General features: G+C 41.0%; 1 protein-coding gene across 5 annotated transcripts in view; it reads right to left on the bottom strand.

The window, feature by feature from the left end:
* The window catches only part of LOC131367872 (cGMP-dependent 3',5'-cyclic phosphodiesterase), a 221,786-nt gene that overhangs the window by 172,313 nt on the left and 25,473 nt on the right, over window positions 1-24,000 (bottom strand). Inside the window, exon 1 of one of the 5 annotated variants that reach the window (XM_058413482.1) lies at window positions 405-563. The exons of 3 other annotated variants lie outside the window; for them this stretch is intronic. In XM_058413482.1, coding sequence (XP_058269465.1) covers window positions 405-412 — 8 coding nt within the window. In that variant the 5' untranslated portion in view covers window positions 413-563. Of the gene's footprint in view, window positions 1-404; window positions 564-24,000 lie in introns of those variants that run through there. One more of the 5 variants, XM_058413484.1, reaches the window with a different exon arrangement.

The following is a 24,000-nucleotide window of genomic DNA, read 5'->3' as shown; positions in this document are numbered from 1 at the left end:
TCTCATATATATATTATTTAATATTTTACAAATATTCTTAGTCCATTACTTTTTTTGCAAATTCAACTTTTATATTGAAGCTGTTCTTGTGGTTAAATTGAACTTGCTTTTGTAGAGAAAATCAACCAAATTCCAAAGCTAATAATCCAGAGACAAAATGAAGTTTTGAAAGTATGAAACCGAGGACCTGGCAACCCAACTACTGTACATCAGTTAGCCAGTGTGGTTAATTTGCTTCCTTATTGAATTTGACACACGTCTGTCATACACAATGAAGTTCTGTTAGTTCATGAGGATATGCATGTGCACACACACACACACACACATATCTACACAGAGAGCACAAAGAAGAAGAAAAACAAGGGGTGTAACAAATATAGACTGAAAAATCAGGAAGGACTTACTGTGACATTCTGAGAAGAGAGAGGACAACTGAAAGTTGTGGACAGCGCACCAAGTTCACACGTAACAACACACACGCGCTGTTTCACTCACAAGTGAGAGGGTGTGTGCGTGAGCGTGTGTGTTTGTGTGTGTGTGCGTGTGTGTGTCTGAGTGTGTCAATAGGGCTCGGGAGACCAAAGAGGAAATGGGTCATCTCTCTGGAGCAGCCACCACCCACTGACACACACACACACATACAGACACAGACACTAACACACACTGCATTATTTCCACAACAGAACCTGTCAGAGGCAGAAAGAAGAGTAAGAGAGAGAGAGAGAGAGAGAGAGAGAGATTGAGGGATGCAGGTGGTATGTCACACTCTGACCCTGTCATGTCTGTGACCACAAACCCCACCCCCCCAGACACACACACACACACACACACACACTTTTTGGGAATATAAAGGTTTTATAATCATTAAATTGAATAAATTGTGAATAAAAGAAATCGTTTCTTATAGATTTCATTCTAATCAGTCATTCATAAATACATTCATAAATTCAAGACTAACAAAAACATAAATTAATAAAAACTGCACAATAAACACTGTACTGTAAATAAACATTTTAGCTGTAAATAAATATATAACTAAATTAATTAATAATACCTACAGAATATTTTCACAAAATAAAACTATCTAATATATAATAATAAATTAATACAATTATTTCAGTGTCAAAATAAGGAAATAATTAAATTAACAATTAAAAAGAGTGTAATACAATTTTCCAGTTTAACCACAAAATCATTCAATATTTTCATTACTAAATGAAAGAACAATCATTTTAAGCATACACATTTCAGACCCAATATAATCAGTATAATGAATTTTTATTTATAGATATTTATAGATTTTGTATAAAGTATTTATAACTACAAAGTAAAACAATTAGAATAATGAAATAATACACAAGTCCAAATATGCTTTTTTTAAACAAATCTTTTCACTGCACACTTTCTGAGTCCATTTTGGTTCTATAAATAGTGTGTGTGTGTGTGTGTGTGTGTGTGTGTGTAAGCAGTATATGCAGCTCATATACTAAGGCAAACACGTCTATATGGAAATCTCTGATGGTTGAATGCACACAATATAACATACACACTTCCACTCAGATGGAGGTTAAAGATCAGATACACTTCTCTCTCTCTCTCTCTCACACACATACACACACACACACATACACACACACACAATTAAAACAAACAGCTGCAACAAAATAATAAATAATTGCATGAATATATAAAATGATTAATTTTTATCATTACAGCCTAACTCTAACTAACCATGTTTCCAATCAGCACCCACATGATCATGTATGTGTCAGTAGCTCCAGTGTCAGTAGCTCCACCCACATGATCATTAGCAGTGTCAGTAGCTCCACCCACATGATCTCCATTAGCAGTGTCAGTAGCTCCACCCACATGATCTCCATTAGCAGTGTCAGTAGCTCCACCCACATGATCTCCATTAGCAGTGTCAGTAGCTCCACCCACATGATCTCCATTAGCAGTGTCAGTAGCTCCACCCACATGATCTCCATTAGCAGTGTCATTAGCTCCACCCACATGATCTCCATTAGCAGTGTCATTAGCTCCACCCACATGAGGTCCATTAGCAGTAATCACACAGTGTATTTCCATCACAGTGCCCTGTTCAGGAACCCATGATCCAAGAGTGAGTTTAATTCTAGTGATCTGGTTCCAGGGACTTTCTAAGATGCTGTTTGATTTTTAACCCTAGCCCTAACCCTAACCCTTTTTCCATATTGGTGAGTTCAGGAACTGTGTAGTTCTTCAACATCCATTAACTTTATCATCTAAATGTGTTTATCATGTCACTTTAGAAGATTTTATGTGTCATTAAAGGTGGTTTTGAAGTTATGAAGTCTTTAGTTTCAGAACTAATTAGTTCTTCAAAGGATTCCAGAACTTTACAAACAGCATGGTTTCTATGTGTGTGTGTGTGTGTGTGTGTGTGAGAGAGAGTGTGTGTGTGTATTCACACCTGTGGTTTGAGCAGTCTGTTCCAAACGAGAAACCACAAAAAGCTAGACAGGTGCTGAGTGAGACGGGTGAAGGACTGGAAAAAGACGGGTAAGTGAAATTAAATACTTCCTTAAATTTTTACTGTCTCTCTCTCTCTCTCTCTCTCTCTGTTTCTCATTCTCTCTCTCTCTCTCTCTGTCTCTCTCTCTCTCTTATCCATGTATCTAATACTGCCATGAGCTGCTGTATTGATCGATTGTGTAACGCTTGGTGTTGTTTTCATTACGTCTGTCTCAGTAACCCCACCTCCCCCATCCCCCGATTTTAGGATAGTCTGACCCATCAATCACAGGTCCATGGTCAGATCTCAGACCAGTCCAGACAATAAAGGTGGAAAATCAAATAAATGTAATGAAAAATCGTGTAGCCATAAACGTCACCACTGACCTCTCTGTGACTTTATCAGCAGTGGTTGCCATGGTGATTATATATGTTTATTATATATGTTGAAATCCAACACAATCATTTCAACAATTTTAAATCATGGACTAAGGTCTAATCAAAGATTTCACCTTTTTTTGTACAAACTAATGTCAGATTTGGGCAGGAATCATGTCTTCCAGCTCGATTTCTACACATTCCTGTAGAGAGACACTGCACATGATGATGAGGTCCAGCCTTCATCACTGTCACTTCACTCCACACTCATGTTTTCTCATTCTTTAGTTTCTTGTTGCTTATTTTCTCAGTTTCTCAGAGCTATGCCACTCTAATGATAAGAGTGTTAAAATATCTAAAGATTCATGGACAGGAACTTATCCCTGTCATAAAACAGCAGCTCACATCAGAGAGACACACAGAGAGACACATTACTGACTCTTATCTCTGTCTCCAGAGGGGATTATGACAGAGAACTGAAAAAAAAACTACTGTGTGAAAAAATACCATTAATGCTTATTATAGACAATGCAGATGAACTCACGTCACCAACTGTGTGTGTGTGTGTGTGTGTGTGTGTTTGTTTGTTTGTTTGTGTGTGTGTGTGTGTGTTCACTCTGGATCCTAAGCAGAGCGCTAAGCGCTGAGCACTAGCTACTAAATCGTCCGTAGCATAGCAACTGCCACTCGTTGGAGATTCTCACAAATTTTGTTCTTTTTATCTGAGAGAGAGAGCGAGACAGAGAGAGAGAGAGAGAGAGAGAGAGAGAGAGAGAGAGACAGAGAGAGAGAGACAGAGAGAGAGAGATTCTTAAATCACTATTCTTTACAACACAAAGTCGAAACAAAGTTCAAGTTCACAGTGAGCTTTTTTGGCATGACTGTTTTAACAATGTTGCCAGAGCAAATTAAAAGACAAACAATTACAACAAATAAATGAATAGAAAACAAATAAGAAATAAACAGAAAGAAGAGAAGAGGAGGGAAGGTGGAGAAAGGGATGAAGAGAGCTCAAAACAAGTGTCCCTTTTATGTTTACAGCATTTACAGTGGGATGAAGAGGAAAAGAGAAGAAACCAGAAAGAAAGAATGACAAACAGACAAACAGAGAGAGAGAGAGAGAGAGAGAGAGAGAGAGAGGAATATGAATGATGACATAAGAATTAAAAGTGCTTGCAGGAAGGGATGGAGATGCAGAGATGATCCATAAAGAAACAGATGGATGGGAGAACAATAGGAGGAAGTAGGCAGATGGAGAGAAGGAGTGATAGATAGTGGGATGTGAAAAGATGAATAGAGAGAGAGAAAGAGAGAGAGTGAAAGAGACTAAGGTGGAAGAGAGAATTAGTGAGAGAGGGAGTGTTTTGGTAAATAGAGACAAATTGAAAAACAGCACAATCATGAAGGCAGAAAGCTTAAAAGATGGATGGATTAGACAGAGAGAGAGAGAGAGAGAGAGAGAGAGAGAGAGAGAGAGAGAGAGAGAGAGAGAGAGAAAACTGAAAGGCGATCGCGTCTGATTTTGACCCAGGTAATGACAAATATGTGTGTGTGTGTGTGTGTGTGTGTGCATATCTGTCTATCTATCTATCTATCTATCTATCTATCTATCTATCTATCTATCTATCTATCTATCTATCTATCTATCTATCTATCTATCTATCTATCTATCCTAATTAGCTCCCTGTTGCACACAATTAACATTTCAGTCTCTATCTCTAATTGATGAAAACTAGAGACATGCTGTGAAAGAGACAGAGAGACAGAAGAGAGAGAGAGAGAGAGAGAGAGAGAGGGAGAGAGAGAAAGAGGAAGTGCATGGTTACCATGGTGCTGTGAAGCCTACAGGGTGTTAATAGCACAGTTATTTTCCCATCATGCTCTGGCATGCTCGAGGGTCACACTCACATTCCATTCACGAGTGTCACACCTTAAAGTAAAGATACAAGCAGGTAAACGTACAAAACACACACACACACACACACACACAGACACACAAACACAAACACACACACACAGAGCAAATAGAGAAATGGAAAAGTCTCAGCATGTTTCTAATGCTGAAGGGGAACAGTCTGTCCAAGTGTATTAGCAATAAACACAGACACACACACACACACACACACAATGACCTAAAATCACCCGACATGAAGGAAACCGCCCAACACCAACTCAACAATGTCAACAATGTGCTACTGACCCATGCACTCAGGGCCAAGATGGCTGCCTCTTCCGGTTTGGCTCTCACACTCCCTAAATGCCGTCAGTGCCAACAGCAATTAAGGCAATTATGGCAGCTTTTTGTGTAGCGGCAGGTGGCTGAACAGACAGATGCCAACTCTGAGTGGGTGGTTAGACTTGGTGACCTTCCTGAATTTCTACCACTGTAGTGGAGGATGTGAGTATAAACTACACCTGTGGGTAAAACTAGTGCTAATTTACCATGAAATTAGCTGAAATGAGCAAAACTGCTTTTCTCCGGATTCACTTCCAGAGGGACTGCTACCACTCTTTTATTTCTCTTTAAAACAAATATTTCAATTACTTTTTGTGTAATTTGTCATCAACAAAATAGGAACTGCCAAATCACAAGATAATTATACTGTAATTGGAAACAAAATACGCCTAGAATATTCAAAATAATTTTTACTATTTAATTCATTATTCTAGTCTTTTTTAGTCTTTCAGGTGCTAATTTATAAAACCCAAACAAAAAGTATTGTTAAGGCTAAAGTTTTTAAAGTTTTCAAGGTGAACATAAAAACTTCAACTTAGCCTTAACTATGACTTTTTGCATGGGTTTTCTGAAAAGTCCTTCAAAGTTGCTCCTCAAAAATGTTCACATTTGGCTTATGAACAAGTTGCTGTAATTGTGATATAACACCTGCATCAGAATTTATTTCACTGAGGAAAATTGCTCCAATCACAGCAATTGACCAGCTGGACTCCCTGTTAGTCTTCTTCTAATCAATTGAGCTCTCAAACCGATAAAACATGATGATTGTATCGGTAAAAACTTTGCTAGTCCTCTTGTAATCAAAGAAGGCTGTGGCCTCTTGACCAATAATCTGTTTTGCCCAGGGAATGCCTCTGCCACTTGCCCTCTCTACTCCAAAAGAGCTGTATCATGGCTGAGCCCATGCTCTGATTGCATACATAAAGGCTTCCTCATATAATCAAAGAACTTTTTGGAATCTTGCCCAAGATCCTATAGGAGCATTCTTTAGAAAGGGACCATGGTGAGGTCCCTGCTAGTCATTTTGTACACTAAAAAGCTCTGGGAATCTTCTGGTACGAAGGCCCCTTGGTAGCTGCACCTTTTAAACATCTTTGCATTTATGATCTATATAAATCTGTGCAAGTGTGAATAAAATCAATAAGAACATCTTCTCAAATTCAACCTGATTAAGTCATTATGATCATTTTAAAGGTTACCATCAGGAAAGGTTAACGATCACCGCCTTGCACAGCCTTTTGGTCAATACATCTTGTCTCCTGACTTGATCTTTTGAGCACAGAACAGACATAGTGAAATATTTCTTTAGAAAAAATCACTATGTTTTTGAATTTCTGGAACTCAATTGTCTGAGCGGAGTGCATGTGAGAGACGACAGTAGAGATGGAGGCAGACATAAAAGAGAATATTCTCATATGGACCTTCAAATTGTCCCCTTTTCATATTTCCTGTCACTGTGAGGAGTGAGTGGACTTCCTTTTGAGGACCTGAGAGAGTCTAGTGCAAAGAAAATATAGCATGGAGAGAATTTACATTATCTCACAAAAGTGAGTACACCCCTCACATTTTTGTAAATATTTTATTATATATTTTCATGTGACAACACTGAAGAAATGACCCTCTGCTCCAATGTACAATAGTGAGTGTCCAGCCTGTATAACAGTCCCCTCAAAATAACTCAACACACAGCCATTAATGTCTAAACCGTTGGCAACAAAAGTGACTACACCCCTAAGTGGAAATGTCCAAATTGGGCCCAAAGTGTCAATATTTTGTGTGGCCACCATTATTTTCCAGCACTGCCTTAACCTTCTTGGGCATGGAGTTCACCAGAGCTTCACAGGTTGCCACTGGAGTCCTCTTCCACTCCTCCATGATGACATCACAGAGCTGGTGGATGTTAGAGACCTTGCACTCCCCCACCTTCCGTTTGAGGAGGCCCCACAGATGCCCAATAGGGTTTAGGTCTGGACACATGCTTGGCCAGTCCATCACCTGTACCCTCAGCTTCTTTAGCAAGGCAGTGGTCATCTTGGAGGTGTGTTTGAGGTCGTTATCATGTTGGAATACTGCCCTGCGGCCCAGTCTCCGAAGGGAGGGGATCATGCTCTGCTTCAGTATGTCACAGTACATGTTGGCATTCATGGTTCCGTCAATGAACTGTAGCTCCCCAGTGCCGGCAGCACTCATGCAGGCCCAGACCATGACACTCCCACCACCATGCTTGACTGTAGGCAAGACACACTTGTCTTTGTACTCCTCACCTGGTTGACACCACACACACTTGACACCATCTGAACCAAATAAGTTTATCCTGGTCTCATCGGACCACAGGACATGGTTCCAGTAATCCATGTCCTTAGTCTGCTTGTCTTCAGCAAACTGTATGCAGGCTTTCTTGTGCATCATCTTTTGTAGAGGCTTCCTTCTGAGACGACAGCCATGCAGACCAATTTGACGCAGTGTGTGGCGTATGGTCTGAGCACTGACCGGCTGACCCCCCACCCCTTCAACCAGCAATGTTGGCAGCACTCATATGTCTATTTCCCAAAGACAACCTCCGGATATGACACTGAGCATGTGCACTCAACTTCTTTGGTGGACCATGGTGAGGCCTGTTCTGAGTGGAACCTGTCCTGTAAAACCACTGTATGGTCTTGCCCACCGTGCTGCAGCTCAGTTTCAGGGTCTTCTATCTTCTTATAGCATAGGCCATCTTTATGTAGAGCAACAATTCTTTTTTTCAGATCCTCAGAGAGTTGTTTGCCATGAGGTGCCATGTTGAACTTCCAGTGACCAGTATTAGAGAGTGTGAGAGCGATAACACCAAATTTAACACACCTGCTCCCCATTCACACCTGAGACCTTGTAACACTAACGAGTCACATGACACTGGGGAGGGCCCAATTTGGACATTTCCACTTAAGGCTAGTTCACACTACAAGACTTTAACCGTCGGCAGATCGCTTTGCTGTTCAGACTACATGACTTCACTGTATGTCTTTTTGTCTTTGTGGTGTTCACACTACGCGACGCTTTGTAAATGATCCACAAGAGGGGATCACACACCACACCATCTGACAACAACGCCGTGTCACTCAACGCCTCAACGCCGTCCCCAAACCACGTTTTGTCACGAAAACACACGCAACAGGTGGATCCGGAAATGACGCGAGACTTTTGGTAGAGGTTTGTTTTGAAAATGGACGTCGGCAGGAGTCTCGCTCTAAATGAATGTTAATTTATTAAAATAAATGTGTTCACACTATTTTTGAAGCCATGTTGCTGCTGCTGCTTTTTTTCCGGTGACCTCAACTCTGTTGACTTGCTCTCTCATTGGCTGGAGGTCGTAGCTACAACTGACACCACGTGATGTCGAGTCGGCCGACCGTCCCAGATATTTAACACGTCAGGTATCTGGATTTTGTCTGTGTCTGAGCCTCTTTGAGGTGTCGTTGAGTAGTTCACATATAAAGATTGCAGAGCGCTGATCACCCGCTGATTTTCCCACGATCACAGACCGATCTGTCGGCAAGCTCGTTAATTTGCAAATCGGGCTTAAAATCCTGTAGTGTGAACGAGGCTTTAGGGGTGTAGTCTCTTTTGTTGCCAATGGTTTAGACATTAATGGCTGTGTGTTGAGTTATTTTGAGGGGACAGCAAATTTACACTGTTATACAGGCTGTACACTCACTACTGTACATTGTAGAAGAGGGTCATTTCTTCAGTGTTGTCACATGAAAAGTTATAAAATATTTACAAAAATGTGAGGGGTGTACTCACTTTTGTGAGATACTGTATTCATTAACAAGTGAAAAGTGTCCAGAGAAAGAGGGAGAGATAAATACAGACAGAGAGAACGACAACGATTTGTGCTAATAAACTATAAATGTTATGACTAAACATCTGTGTGTGTGTGGGTGTGTGGGTGCGTGTGTGTGGGTGTGTGGGTGCGTGTTTGTTCTACTAAAAGGACAATGGCTTATTGGTTTCTGCAAATGAAAGACTGACACGCAGAGCAAATCATCCGAACATCATTATGTGTGTGTATGTGTGTATCCTGTACTTGTTTTTACACACATTCACCTCACCCCAGTGGAAATGAGCGATGGATGGAGAGGAAGTGAGGGAGGGAAAGCTATTACGGGATGGCTATGTCAACGTGACAACAATGAAAAGTTGGGTCTGTAGGTGATCATAAAGAATGCAGCGCTCTCCCACATTGCCATCTAGTGGATGTGCAAAACACACACACACACACACACACACACACACATACACATACACACACCTCAGCTTACTCATCTGCAAGAAATTAGTAGATTGCCAGTGGAGATGAAGTGACATGTGAGTGTGTCTGTCTCCATGCCAACATACATGTCTCCATCTCCTCACACACTTTGCCAAGAGTCACCCTGAAGAACGTGATGAAAAGCTCCTAGTGAAATTTTGGACTTTCATAAATCAGCGCCTTTATTGCTTCAGGAAGCAGGCACCAGGCTTATGAAAGCTAACTTTCTTACACACACACACACACAAACATGTCACTGTTAAACCATGTAAAATCAGCCATATTCCCATGAAAGTTAGGCCTGACAACATGATGTGTGTGTGTGTGTGTGGTGGAGGTATCCCAAATCTCACCAGGACTCTGTTTCACACATCTATCTTTGGTTTTCAGTCAGCAGTGAATTATAAACGCAACATGTGTCTCTTATTTTAAAGTGACTCTGCTTTTTTTTATTACAGCTTTGAACATCTCACTTTATGTTCATTAAGAGGAAAAGCTAACTGAATAACATCATTTAATAATTCATTCATCATTCAGTTCTAAAGATCACTGCTTCAGAGCCTGGAGAAGAATAAAAGATTGCTATTATACAGACAGAAAACTCTCACAATTCTGACTCTTACCTTTACTCAGCTGTTTTACAGAAAGAATATTTTTCTGTAGTATATAATATGATTCTGTATGTGTGATTAAGTTACTGAAATGAGTTCCTGTTAACCTGAACCACTCAGTTGATTATTTTCCTTTAACAGCACATTCCCCTGTCAGTTACTTCCTGTTCTCACTTACATTACAGCAGCTACCAGTCTCTCTTGCTTCTTTCTCTTCACGTTAATAATAAAAAAGTCACAGCTTTATCTCTGACTGTTACAAAACGCTGACACTGGAGACTCCTTCCAGAAATGTGTTTATGTGGATCCTCACCTTACACATCCCTGTGGATGATCTTGTTACTGTCTACTGCTGTCAAAGCTGTTGTAGAGAATTAATCAACACCTTCTGACCAATCAGAATCCAGAACTGTGGTATAATTATTGCTGGAAAATATTTTGTAAGTTAAATTGCTCATGTCTTGTGCAAGTTATTGATGAGAACTTTATTACACATTTTTGTTTATTTTGTAAATTTCAATTAATTCAATTCAATTAATTTTTATAGCACTTTTAACAATGAATATTGTCTCAAAGCGGCTTTACAGAAGTCTAAAAACATAGAATAAAAATTAAAATGAAAGATTTAAATAAAATAAATCTTTACACTGCCTTGTTGTCTGGAACATTGTGCGCTGCTTTTGGAATGCACTGAACTCATTTGCATATTAATATGGTGTCTATTCACAGGTTGCTGACCAACCTGTGAAAATACACATGGTCCAAATCCAGACGCAGGAAATAACCTGGAGTAAACATGGTGTCTGATATGAAAAACGCAGATGTAATTTCACTGCCGCGCACCAAACACCTCGAAGGAGAGAGAGACACAGACGAAGACGTGTTAAATCTCAGCAACGATATGTGTGCTAAATGAATAGAAGTCTCTCCGTCTGCTTCAGCTTGTTTGTTCTCACAGAGAGGCTCTGTACTAAATAATATGTTTAGATTATCCTAATGGAACGTGGATGTCAAGAGGAAGCGTGAGCAGTCCACAGCATAGCAGCTAATCAACCACAAACACAGCCGGCGCGGGTGCACTGGGCTCTGACGCCACACTATTTTGATTTCCATAAGGGTCAATATCACTACGATGAAGTCCAGAGATTGAGGTTCAGCATTTTAAAATGGCTCTGCACTGCCTTTTATTGCATTTCACTAAAAGGGGGATTACAGGACATGTTTTTCATACTGCAGGGTAAGTAATAATTGTATATGGAGAAATGGATGCAGGAAGTGCCTCAACCCAAATTCCACCCAAGATATATGTCAGCATGTATGGGGAGTTGCAGCTCTATGGCTAGCATGTTGGCCTGTAGATCAGAAGGTTGTAAGTTCAAATCCCGCATTTGCCAAGCTGGATCCATGAGCAAGGACCTTAACTTAAAATATAGAAAGAGCTTGTTCCCAGTATGGCTGAAATATGTGTAGAATGCTAAATGAATAAGCTTTAATCAACTTCAGCATGGGAGCAGCAGAAGTACTTCAAGGACCATCTCTGAGCAAAGGTGTACATGATGTGATTACTATTTCCAGACATCCAGCTGAACAGTATCACCCAGCTAATTGGGTGATCCTCAATTCTTCATTAATTTATATTTAAAGCAATTGAAATTACAGGGAAGAGTATAAAAGTTTTGAGTAGGAATTGTCCTGTGTTCTTCTTGACTCAGAGGAGCCCAAAGTACTGTATTGTCACCGCTACATGTAATGCATTTCTTCTTCAGCTCTTCTCTGAGAGCAGTGACGTGCGTTATCACTGATATGGTTAGCGTTGCTATGTTTTCTGTAAAGAAATGTTTGGAAGGACATTTATGGAAGGAGTCTCCAGTGTCAGCACTTTGAAACAGTCAGAGGTAAAGCTGTAACTTCAGGACATAAAATTATGAAATGTTTAATTTAATAAATAATGTTGTGTTGTTAGAGGTAACTTCAGCTTCATCACACCACCCTGTCACTCCGTTTTACTATAACACACACACACACACACACACACGGCCGGTTGAAAGTTAAGAGGCTCTGATTAAATCGTGACGAATCGAATCCAACATGGCGACTGTGGCTGATTTAATAAGCACACATGCTGCCACAGGCCTTTATTACACACTGAAAGCTGATACGCGCCGACTCGAGCCACAGCGCTGATGAAAACCACTGATTTCTCTGAGCACTGCAGCTGAACTGATAAACAGTGTGATTAGAGCTACGAGGAACACGCTTGTTGTCATGCTCAGCGTTTGTTATAGCCATTTTGCAAATTAACCCATTGCTCTGATTAAATTCAGGGCAGATTTGACTGAAATGAAATGACCTGACACATTTCCTGAGCCTGTCCAGGATCTAGCATGACTGTAATCTTTTGCCTGATTTACTAGTTCCTGTAAGTGATGGTGGCTCTCACGCAAATTCACACAAAACCCCCCTTTTTTGTTGTTTTTCCTCTTTAGCTGGCTTTATTTCTCCATCTGTTGCTGTATTCCTCGCCGTGGGCATAAGATATGGAAATTATTTATGTTAGCACAGCTCAGAAGAGACACGCTAACATTAACACAAAACACTAAAAAAATAAAAATAAAGAAAGACAAAAGATAATAATATACTAATGTGCTAATCTACATTACTAGCATTGAATTCCTGCTGCCTCTTTAAAGCCCTGAAGCAACAACTGACATGTATCACAGGACATTAAAGCTAGAACTAAAGGGAATAATAACATCAGTGTACAACGTGCTAGCAGAGTTATCCAGACCTCCATCATTATACACTCGCTTAGTCAAACCTAGCATTGCTAAATCTCTACACTAACACTACCTAGCCCAAAAAAAAATCACATTTTAATATTACACTGGACTTCCTTTTACTTTGATTTGATCATTTTGATAAGTTTATGCTATTTACAACATTGTTTTCCATCTAGAGTTGCATTAATTTTCCACCAAGATCTTGTATTGATGATGGAAGAGTCGGACTGCTGTGTAAAGTCTTGTTCAGCACATACCAAAGATTCTCAGTAGGGTTAAGGTCTGTGGTGGTCAATCCAGAGTGGCCAGACCCAATCTGACAAATGAAGCATGATGAATCCTTGGAATTTCCTTGTCTCATTAGGGAAGAAAAAATCCATCAAGGAAAAACCTGGTCATTCAGTATCTTTCGTTTTATTTTTGTCACTACAGCACAGTGAAATTCCTTCTTCACATATCTCAGCTTCAGGTCAGTCATGAGGCAGCAGCCCAGGCCCTGTTAATCCGGCCTCATCAGACCACATGTCCTTTTTCCTTTGTACCAAACTCTAATCTTTATGCTCTCTAGCAAGTTAAGGCCCTTTTTAAAGATTAGTTGCACTTTTCTTCTTTAAAGATGAAGGTCCTTAACCCGATCCTTCCAGGTTTTAATAAAGTGCTGGAAGGTTCTTAGCCCAATTTTAGTAGATTCAGATCTCTTTAGTCATTTTCTTTGTGTCAGGAACGACTGGGACAATTCCCTTCTAGACCAGCAGGGGGTGTGCAGGTGTTTTGCTACAGCTTGTTTAATGTCGCGGTTATGTCATGTGTGTTATCAGTTTCCCATCATGCCTAATATGCTGCCTTATTTACACCTGCTTTTTTATCTGTCTTTGTCAAGTCATTGTTCAGTGTCACGTTTGGTTTTGTTAGGCTTGTTGTTTCAAGCGATGGATTTACGTATCCCCATTCTTTTGTCTCCTTTATTTTGTTAGGTTCAATCAGCTGTTAGTTTTGTTTTGTGTTAATAAAATTCAAGTTAGGTTTTATCCTGAACCTGTGTCTGATTTTCAGTAACATGGGGGTCTGAGCTCTTGGTGGAGTTCTGGGTTCGACCCTCACCTCTGGCAGCATTTCTCGAAATATGCAACATGACAGAGAAGAGCTGAAAACAAGAATTTTCCAAAGAGAAATGACAGTTTTTTTGCCTGCTCTGCTGAAATAACACTGAGTGATGATGAATACAGTGAAGCAGAGCAAAGAGAAGAAGATGAAGAATGATGATGGTGGTGGAGATGATGGTGGTGGTGGTGGTGATGGTGTATTGACAATAAGATGCTATGTCTGTCTATGTATGTCATTATAATAAAACAGTGTGCTGGTCATTTGTAGACTGCCTTCATTAATATTATGGTCATGGACCTTTGTTATAGTTCCAGTTTATTTCCCACCCTGTCTCTGCCCCGGGTCTGCCCCTGTCTCTTATCTGCCCAGTCTCTGTCTCTGCCCCTGTCTCCATCCCGTCTCTGCCCCTGTTACTGCCTCTGCCCCTGTTTCTTTCACTGCCCCATCTCCATCCTCTCTCTGCCCTTGCGGTGGTAATGATGATGGTGGTGGTAATGATTGTGATGGAGGTGGTGATGGTGGTGATGATGGTGGTGGTGATGGTGATTGTGGTGGTGGTGATGGTGGTGGTGGTGGTGATGATGGTGGTGGTGATGGTGGTGATTATGGTGGTGGTGATGGTGGTGGTGATGATGGTGATTGTGGTGGTGGTGATTGTGGTGGTGGTGATGGTGGTGGTGGTGGTGATGATGGTGGTGATGGTGGTGATTGTGGTGGTGGTGGTGATGATGGTGATTGTGGTGGTGGTGATGGTGGTGGTGGTGGTGGTGATTGTGGTGGTGGTGATGGTGGTGGTGATTGTGGTGGTGGTGATGATGGTGATTGTGGTGGTGGTGGTGGTGATTCTGGTGATGGTGATGGTGGTGGTGATTGTGGTGGTGGTGGTGATGGTGGTGGTGATTGTGGTGGTGGTGGTGATGATGATGGTGATTGTGGTGGTGTGGTGATTGTGGTGGTGGTGGTGATTGTGGTGATGGTGATGGTGATGATGGTGGTGGTGGTGATGGTGGTGGTGATTGTGGTGGTGGTGGTGGTGGTGGTGATGATGATGGTGATTGTGGTGGTGATTGTGATGGTGGTGGTGATGATGGTGATTGTGGTGGTGGTGATTGTGGTGGTGGTGATGATGATGGTGATTGTGGTGGTGGTGATTGTGGTGGTGGTGGTGGTGGTGATTGTGATGGTGGTGGTGATGATGGTGATTGTGGTGATGGTGGTGATGATGATGGTGATTGTGGTGGTGGTGATTGTGGTGGTGGTGATGATGGTGGTGATTGTGGTGGTGGTGGTGATTGTGGTGATGGTGATGATGGTGGTGATTGTGGTGGTGGTGGTGATGATGATGGTGATTGTGGTGGTGGTGATTGTGGTGGTGGTGGTGATTGTGATGGTGGTGGTGATGATGGTGATTGTGGTGGTGGTGATTGTGGTGGTGGTGGTGATGATGATGGTGATTGTGGTGGTGGTGGTGGTGATTGTGGTGGTGGTGGTGGTGATTGTGGTGGTGTGGTGTGGTGATTGTGGTGGTGATTGTGGTGGTGGTGGTGGTGGTGATTGTGGTGATGGTGATGATGGTGGTGATTGTGGTGGTGGTGGTGATTGTGATGGTGGTGGTGATGATGGTGATTGTGGTGGTGGTGATTGTGGTGGTGGTGATGATGATGGTGATTGTGGTGGTGGTGATGATGATGGTGATTGTGGTGGTGGTGATTGTGGTGGTGATGGTGATGATGGTGGTGGTGATTGTGGTGATGGTGATGGTGGTGATTGTGGTGGTGGTGGTGATGGTGGTGGTGGTGGTGATTGTGGTGGTGGTGATTGTGGTGGTGATGGTGGTGATTGTGGTGGTGGTGGTGATGGTGGTGGTGGTGGTGATTGTGGTGGTGGTGGTGATGATGGTGATTGTGGTGGTGGTGGTGGTGATTGTGGTGGTGGTGGTGGTGATTGTGGTGGTGATGGTGATGGTGGTGGTGATTGTGGTGGTGGTGATGATGATGGTGGTGGTGGTGATGGTGATGATGGTGGTGGTGATGGTGGTGATGGTGATGATGGTGGTGATTGTGGTGGTGGTGGTGATTGTGATGGTGGTGGTGATGATGGTGATTGTGGTGGTGGTGATTGTGGTGGTGGTGATGATGATGGTGATTGTGGTGGTGTGGTGTGGTGATTGTGGTGGTGGTGGTGGTGATTGTGGTGATGGTGATGATGGTGGTGATTGTGGTGGTGGTGGTGATGATGGTGATGGTGGTGGTGATTGTGGTGGTGGTGGTGATTGTGATGGGGGTGGTGATGATGGTGATTGTGGTGGTGGTGATTGTGGTGGTGGTGATGATGATGGTGATTGTGGTGGTGTGGTGTGGTGATTGTGGTGGTGGTGGTGGTGGTGATTGTGGTGATGGTGATGATGGTGGTGATTGTGGTGGTGGTGGTGATGATGGTGATTGTGGTGGTGGTGATTGTGGTGGTGGTGATGATGATGGTGATTGTGGTGGTGTGGTGTGGTGATTGTGGTGGTGGTGGTGGTGGTGTTTGTGGTGATGGTGATGATGGTGGTGATTGTGGTGGTGGTGGTGATGATGGTGATTGTGGTGGTGGTGGTGATGATGGTGATTGTGGTGGTGGTGGTGATGATGGTGATTGTGGTGGTGGTGGTGATTGTGGTGGTGGTGATGATGATGGTGATTGTGGTGGTGGTGATTGTGGTGGTGGTGATGATGATGGTGATTGTGGTGGTGGTGATGATGGTGATTGTGGTGGTGGTGATGATGATGGTGATTGTGGTGGTGGTGATTGTGGTGGTGGTGATTGTGGTAGTGGTGATGGTGGTGGTGATGGTGGTGGTGGTGATTGTTGTGGTGGTGATTGTGGTGGTGGTGATGGTGGTGTTTTTGAAAATGAAGTGATGAAGGAAAAAGTGTCACAATAAATTTTCTTTCCCCTTTCTTGTCCTTCATCATGATGAAGATGTTGATGTTGATGATGATGAGGAAGGGTGTTAAGTGGGGATGAGGAAGTGGAGAAGATGAGCTTTAAGTGCCTCTAACACTCACTACCAGAAAAAAAATTCTGAAAAAAAAACGCTGTGACCATGACAACTGCCAAGAAGAGCATAGATACACCCCCTCTCCTCACTCTTCCTCCTCCTCCTCCTCCTCTCTGTAGTAATATATCAGTGAGATGTTTCGTATTGACAATAAGATGCTACTTATGTATGTCATTATAATAAAACAGTGTGCTGGTCATTTGTAGACTGCCCTCATTAATCTTATGGTCATGGACCTTTGTTATAGTTCCAGTTTTTTTCCCACCCTGTCTCTGCCCCATGTCTGCATCTGCCCCGTCTCTGTCTCTGCCCCTGTGTTTGCCCCTGTCTCTATCCCGTCTCTGCCCCTGTCTCTGCCCCGTTTCTTTCTCTGCTGCTGTCTCCACCCGGTTTCTGTCTCCACCGCTGTCTCTGCCCTGTTTCTGTCTCCACCGCTGTCTCCACCCGGTTTCTGTCTCCACCGCTGTCACTGCCCCGTTTCTGTCTCCACTGCTGTCTCTGCCCCGTTTCTGTCTCCACCACTGTCTCTGCCCCGTTTCTGTCTCCGCCCGGTTTCTGTCTCCACCGCTGACTCTGCCCCGTTTCTGTCTCCACCACTGTCTCTGCCCCGTTTCTGTCTCCACCGCTGTCTCTGTTCCTGTCTCTGTCTCCGCCCCGTCTAACTCATGGACTGTGTATACAATGTTTTGCTCTTTAATTATGTCTAGTTTAATGTCTGAAACATATCTCACAATTTATCTGAGATTCAGTCTGACCAATTTTCCGTAATTTTTTGATTTATGATGTATGATTTTAAGATGCAATAAATTTTTGATCATTCAGCAGTGACGTGAGGTGTGACAGAGCGGAAAAACACCATCAGGGAGCTTCTTACTGCTAGACTTTCACAACAAAATATTCTGTAAAAAGCAAAGAATTCATAAAACATCAGAACTTCTTACTGCAACATAATGCTGGTTTTTGTTGTGTAAAGTAGTGTAATTAGTACAGAAGCTGCTTTGTACAACCTTTAGACAAAATGTATCACACACACACACGTATGTAGTGCACACACTGAAGTACTCACTCCTCTGATCTTCAAGAGCTCACACAGTCTCAGTCATCTCTCAGACAGGCGTCAAATATCTATTCAAGCATGCAGAGAGCACTCCCTCACTCACACACACACACACACACTTCAGCCTGACTCCATTAGCTAAAAGATATGACTTCTGCTTCTCAGCTTAGTGTTTAACCAAATCTAAGCAAGAGGTGAGGGTGTTAATGTGCAAGACAGCAAGATACATGAAATGTATGTGTGTGTGTGTGTGTGTGTGTGTTGTATAAAATTGCCCTGTCAGTAATTCAGCAGGCTACTTTAGGAGATAAGAGAATTCAGTAAAGCTTCTTAGCTTCCACAGCAAACTTCCTGCTTCAAAAGCTTATCTTCGTATTCCTCCCTTTCTCTCTCTCCCTCTCTCTCTCTCTCTCTCTCACACACACACAGTCTTTGCTGCAATGGTAATGTTCAAAATATCTCTATAATGTTCTCGTACTTATTTTTTTCTCTATAAATCTCACTATGCAATGATTTTATGCTGATTTTGTAAATGTGGCCTGTGTGATCATCAGTTTGCTCTCCTTAACATTAATAACAATATACTGTAATCTTCATAATTATATATGAACTTTCAGTAAGAAACTGCAGTTCATATTACTCAGAAGGTATTTATCATCTTAAAATAAGATGAAGAGGAAACTGTCCTGAGCTCCTGAATGGGGAAATTGTGTGTTGAAACAATTTGCCAGAACTTGACTACAGCTGCATGTGATGAGGGCTAATTATGTTAAAATTAATCAGTGCAAATCTTCCACAAATTTTTCACAATTTCATAAAACCTAAAACTCAATTCTGTTGATTCCTTCAGTCCATTTCAGCGGCCGCTCTTTAGCGTAATTAAGACAAATGGACCTTGTTTGCATAACGAGACTCAGCTGTAATCAAGATTTATTTTAATTATCAGGTTTAAGGGAACACACATACGCACACACACACACAAACCACAAAAACACAATAATAAACATTATTTATCATCAATTTATTGCACTAATAAACATATCGGAACAACCTTGAAGGTGTTTCTTTCCAAGTGGAAATGAAGAGTCAGTGATTTAAAAATACTGTTCTAATAAAGACATAGCCGTGAACACACACACACACACATTGATGATTAGATACGATTATACTGTGTTTAGAAACAACATAATTCAGAACCAGTACCATATATTCCTGTTTCAATTCAATACAATTTTGAGATATTTTAATGCCACTTGATTCAGTGCTATTTCAAAAGAATATGATTACCAAGATTTCAAAACTATATGACTCAGAGTAGTTTAGATATGATTCAGAGCTGATTCGATGCGATTCAGAGCGGGTTTAATACGATTCAGAGCTGAATTAATATGATTCAGAGCTGATTCAATACGATTCAGAACTGATTTGATATGATTCAAGCTGCTTTGATACGATTTATAACTATTTTTATAACAGCTCTAATTCAGAGCTGGGTTGATATGATTCAGAGTATATATGTTGTTCTTGCAAAAACATCTATTTTGTAGCAGTGTGTACAAGTTACAGAGACCACACCCCCTTCACCGAATCTAACATAGAGGCCACACCCCCTTCACCAAGCCTGACATAGAGGCCACACCCCCTCCACTGGATTATTAAAGATGTCAGCAGTTGGTGGAGCTGTTTAGAAGAGTCATATCCACTTTTGCTAACAACTACGAGGCTAAGCATTTATTGTGATAAGTATCTTGCTTAGTTACTAACTACCTGATTGGCATTTTTTGTATTTTGTTACAGACACAGTCTCTCTCTCTCTCACACACACACACACACACACACATGTCTACATCGTCATGTGTTCCAAAAATCTGTTAGCTTCATCCTCACTCTTGTCTCCTGGGTCATTATTTCTCTGTAACACGTATTATATCTGGGCGTAATCATTTCCAGGAAATGCTGATGTGTTATTAAATCATTTTCTCCATCCACAAATCAGCGTGTAGGCACAATTATCGCTTCCACCCCCTCAGGACATTACACATCTCTCTGACTGGGTCTAAATCAGAACACACTCGCTGTCAGCACGAAGAGCATGGCAGTTAAATCTACATATTATGAGTCATGCAGACTAGCATGCTAATTACGATGGAGAAGAAATTAACATGGTTCTCTCAGGGGTCATGTAGAGACGGAGTGATTAGTGGCTTTAGCATGTATAATGTTGTATAGTGTCGGCAAACAGAGAACGTTGAACAAGCCGAGGATGTAATGATCCAGTAATAACGTTTCTATAATACTCTCTGATAACCTCTGCTGCATTCCTGGTTTCCATCACCAGGTCATAGCACCAGTAAAAGCATTACTGTGTGTTTCTACAACATTTCTGAAGAAGAAAATAAATCAGCTGTAGAAGCTTCAGCAGTCTCCATAGATCAATATGAAGCAAACCATGAGGTAGTGCAGATACAGCAGATGTTTTAGGAATGCTGCAGGGACGTTACGTAAAATGTTTCTAGAATGAAAAAACCCAATAAACCAAACATTATGCAGTTTGAATTATTTTATTGCTCCTGTTTACATTCGTATTTGATGAGTTGAGTAACTCTGTGTTTGAAGAATAACTGTGTTTGAAAATAATCAACAATGTGATGAAGCTCTTATCATCCTGAAGCTGATTATTTTCCTCTCTTAAGCAAATTACCAACATTTTAATTCATTATCATATTTATATTTTTATCCACTTATAGTTACATTAGTATTTGGTCAGTTCCCTCACCAGCCTTTTTCTCTCTCTTGCAGCTGATCATATTACCGAGAAAACATAAAGCTTAAACTCCATAAGCATCCAAAAACTTAAAGCTAGAGCACCTCCTTACAGAGTTCCACGTTCTAAACCATGTTATAATGCAGGATGTAAATTCTCTGAATTTATTTGACATCCAATAGATCTAACAAACTTCACACTAATAAAGAAACTTAAATAGTGCTTTAATAACAGGAGTAGAAAATCTATTTCCTGTATCCTGTTATTCCATCTTTTTGTAAAATCCAGTGAAGGAATATAACACATTATGAAAGCAAAAACATAAAACAAAATTATCCAGAAATAATGTGGAGTAAATCTGTGGCTCATGCTGTCATCTCCTGGGTCATTATGTCTCGTATTATATCTGGGCGTAATCACTTCCAGAAAAATATAATGTGTTATTAAATCATTTTCTCCATGAACAAATCGGTTTGTAGGCTCGGTGATCGTTTCCATTCCCTCAGGACATTTACACGTCACTCTGATTCTTCTCTTCTAAACACACACTGGATCATCATGCAGTTTCTTCTGGAAGAAAGCTGAAATGTCTGGACAGTGTTTTACATTCGGATGAAGTGAAATGTGTAAATGTCAGAGGGGAAAAACATTCAGCACGGCATGCTGCTTTGTGTACCTTTTCTGTCAAGGAGTAACTGGATGACCTCAGCAACAAGAACATGGGGAATAATCAGGAATCAGAAAACAGGTGGATTATTAAAATCTGCCTAATATTGTCGTGTACAATATGTAATTATAGACATCACTGATATGAACACGTACCAGGAGTGAAGTGACTGCTGACTTCTAAACTGTTAGAAGGAGGAAAGTCCAGACAGAATGTCTGGTAGAAAGTTCTAGAATAAAGAATGAAGTTCTACAGTCCAGAGTGAAGTTTAAAGTCTAGATGATCTAGATCCTGAAGGAGATTTTTGGATACAGAAGGAAGTGCTACAATCCAGACAGCATTTCTACAACCTGTCATGAAGTGTACAAATCTAGAAAGAAGTTCTTGAGTCTATCAGCTAGGTCTGCAATCCCAAAGGAAGTTTTAGAGAGCATTTCGGTGATCCAAGATGAAGTCTTAAAATCCCGAGAGAAGTTCTGTGAGAATCCTAAAGATAGTTCTAGAATACAGAATGACAATCCACAATCCAGACAGAATCAAAATCCACAGAGAAATTCTGGAGTACAGAAACGTCCAGACTGAGAAGAAAGCAGTTCTTACAATAATTCAGAGTCAGAGACGGACTCATCCCAGTCCAGAGATATAGAAAGAAATTCGAGAGAGAACTTGTAGACAGATTCCACCTTTTAGTGTTTGAAATCTGGACCAAATAAAAATAAATGAATATTAGAGGATGTAACAAGCATCTTGCTACAGTAAAATTAGCAATGTTTATTTATTTTTTATTTATCCAAGTTTCAATAGAGTACAAAAGCTAAGAGACATCAGCCAGACTGTGCAGCTGTGTTGAATCTGACCTTCACTGGACAGTATTTACAGTGTTTGCTGTAACCGTAACCCAGGCCTGATTTTTTTTGGCAGTGTTTATGTGTTTCAGATGTTCAGTGTTATTTATGCTGAGTGATGACAGTATGAGAGTGTGACCCCTCACACACACACTCTCACACACATACACACACACACTGCACAATAGCACACAGCCTCAAACTGCATGCTTGGATATCCCCGAGCGCCGTACTTCCACTGCCTGACCAAATCTCCACAAAGAGAATGCTCTGAGTCTCAGGCTGACACTGACCGAGGCGACGTGTCACTACACTCTGTGAGAGTTTTTTGTTTAGAAATTCTGATTAGAATTTGATTTGTAGATCTAAAGCAGCTTTTTTTCTCTAAAGCTCTGTGATGTGATTTATATTTAAACAATAAACAGCATGTATAATGTAAAGAGTAGAAGCAGATAAACAGAAATCTTGACATTATACATCTTGGCATTATACAGTAATACATACACTACCACTCAAAAGTTTAGGATCACTCAAAAATGTTGTTTTCTAAGGAAACACACACAAAATGAGTCTGAATAGAAATTACAGCAAAAGAACAGGACATGCTGACAGGTCAGAGTTAGAAATAATGATTTTGATGGAAATTATGAATGTTTTCTTCAAACTTTGCTGCAAAAAACACCTTTTGCACCAATTACAGCCTGGACATTCTAGCGGTCAATTTTTCAAGATAATCTGATGAGATTTCACCCCATGATTCCTGGAGCATCTCCCACAAGATGGATTGGCTGATGGAGTCTTCCTCCAGAGCTGAAATCAAGCTGAAATATGCGAGTGATCCCAAACTTTTCAGCGGCCGTGTAACTGATTTTATAATTGTACATAATATTTTTTGTCAAGTGTTTATTGATCATTGATAAAGGGATTAAAAAGAATGTGTATTTTTTACAAGTTTAATAGTGTCATGGATCTTAGCGAGAGTAGATGAATGGAGCAGAATAGTTCTGATTATAAGTGAATTAAACTCTACATACATCATCAAATAAAAATTAGCGAGCAAGCGAGCGACCGTGACCATCAGAGTCATTCACAACACACACCAAACCCACAACAGGCCTGCTGTGACGCATGTAAACTCTGTGTGTGTGTTTTATTCAAAATGGTCTTCTTTAAATCTGTGGTCAAATCCCAGAATAATCCTTAATCAACATACGAACAGCTGGTGAGGCTCAGAGCCAGGAAAACAACATGAAAAACGAGGCTCGGAATAAACGGGACAAAAAGACTTCAAAAAATCCTGAAAAACAGAAACAGCACTAACTCTGTGGAGTGGAGCGTTCATCCCTCTGCAGTGGTGAAGGTGAGACACAGAACAGGTGAACACGTTAGGTTAATCAATCAGGAAGGGGTGGAGACTGGACCAAACCAAACACAATGTGGGGGGGATACTGTATCCATCCCAACACAAAGGGGTGGAGACTGGACCAAACCAAACCATGACTGTGTGATGAGAAACATGCCGCATGCTGCAGGAGGAATTTTAAACAGAGTTTAATTTTTCTTTAAACTTTGAAGGCCATTTTCAGTTACACAAGATATCGTTTCCATATGGAGAGAACGCCAGAATGCAGAGAAACAACTACACTGTCATTAACATTCATCCATTTGTGTGGGCGGGGCTTCAGGCTTTGTATTTTTATATTCAGGTATGTTTGTGTGTGAGTTTATATA

This window comes from Hemibagrus wyckioides, linkage group LG17, assembly GCF_019097595.1.
Source record: "Hemibagrus wyckioides isolate EC202008001 linkage group LG17, SWU_Hwy_1.0, whole genome shotgun sequence".
Taxonomy (NCBI): Eukaryota; Metazoa; Chordata; class Actinopteri; order Siluriformes; family Bagridae; genus Hemibagrus; species Hemibagrus wyckioides.
This window is presented reverse-complemented; position numbering and strand designations above follow the sequence as displayed.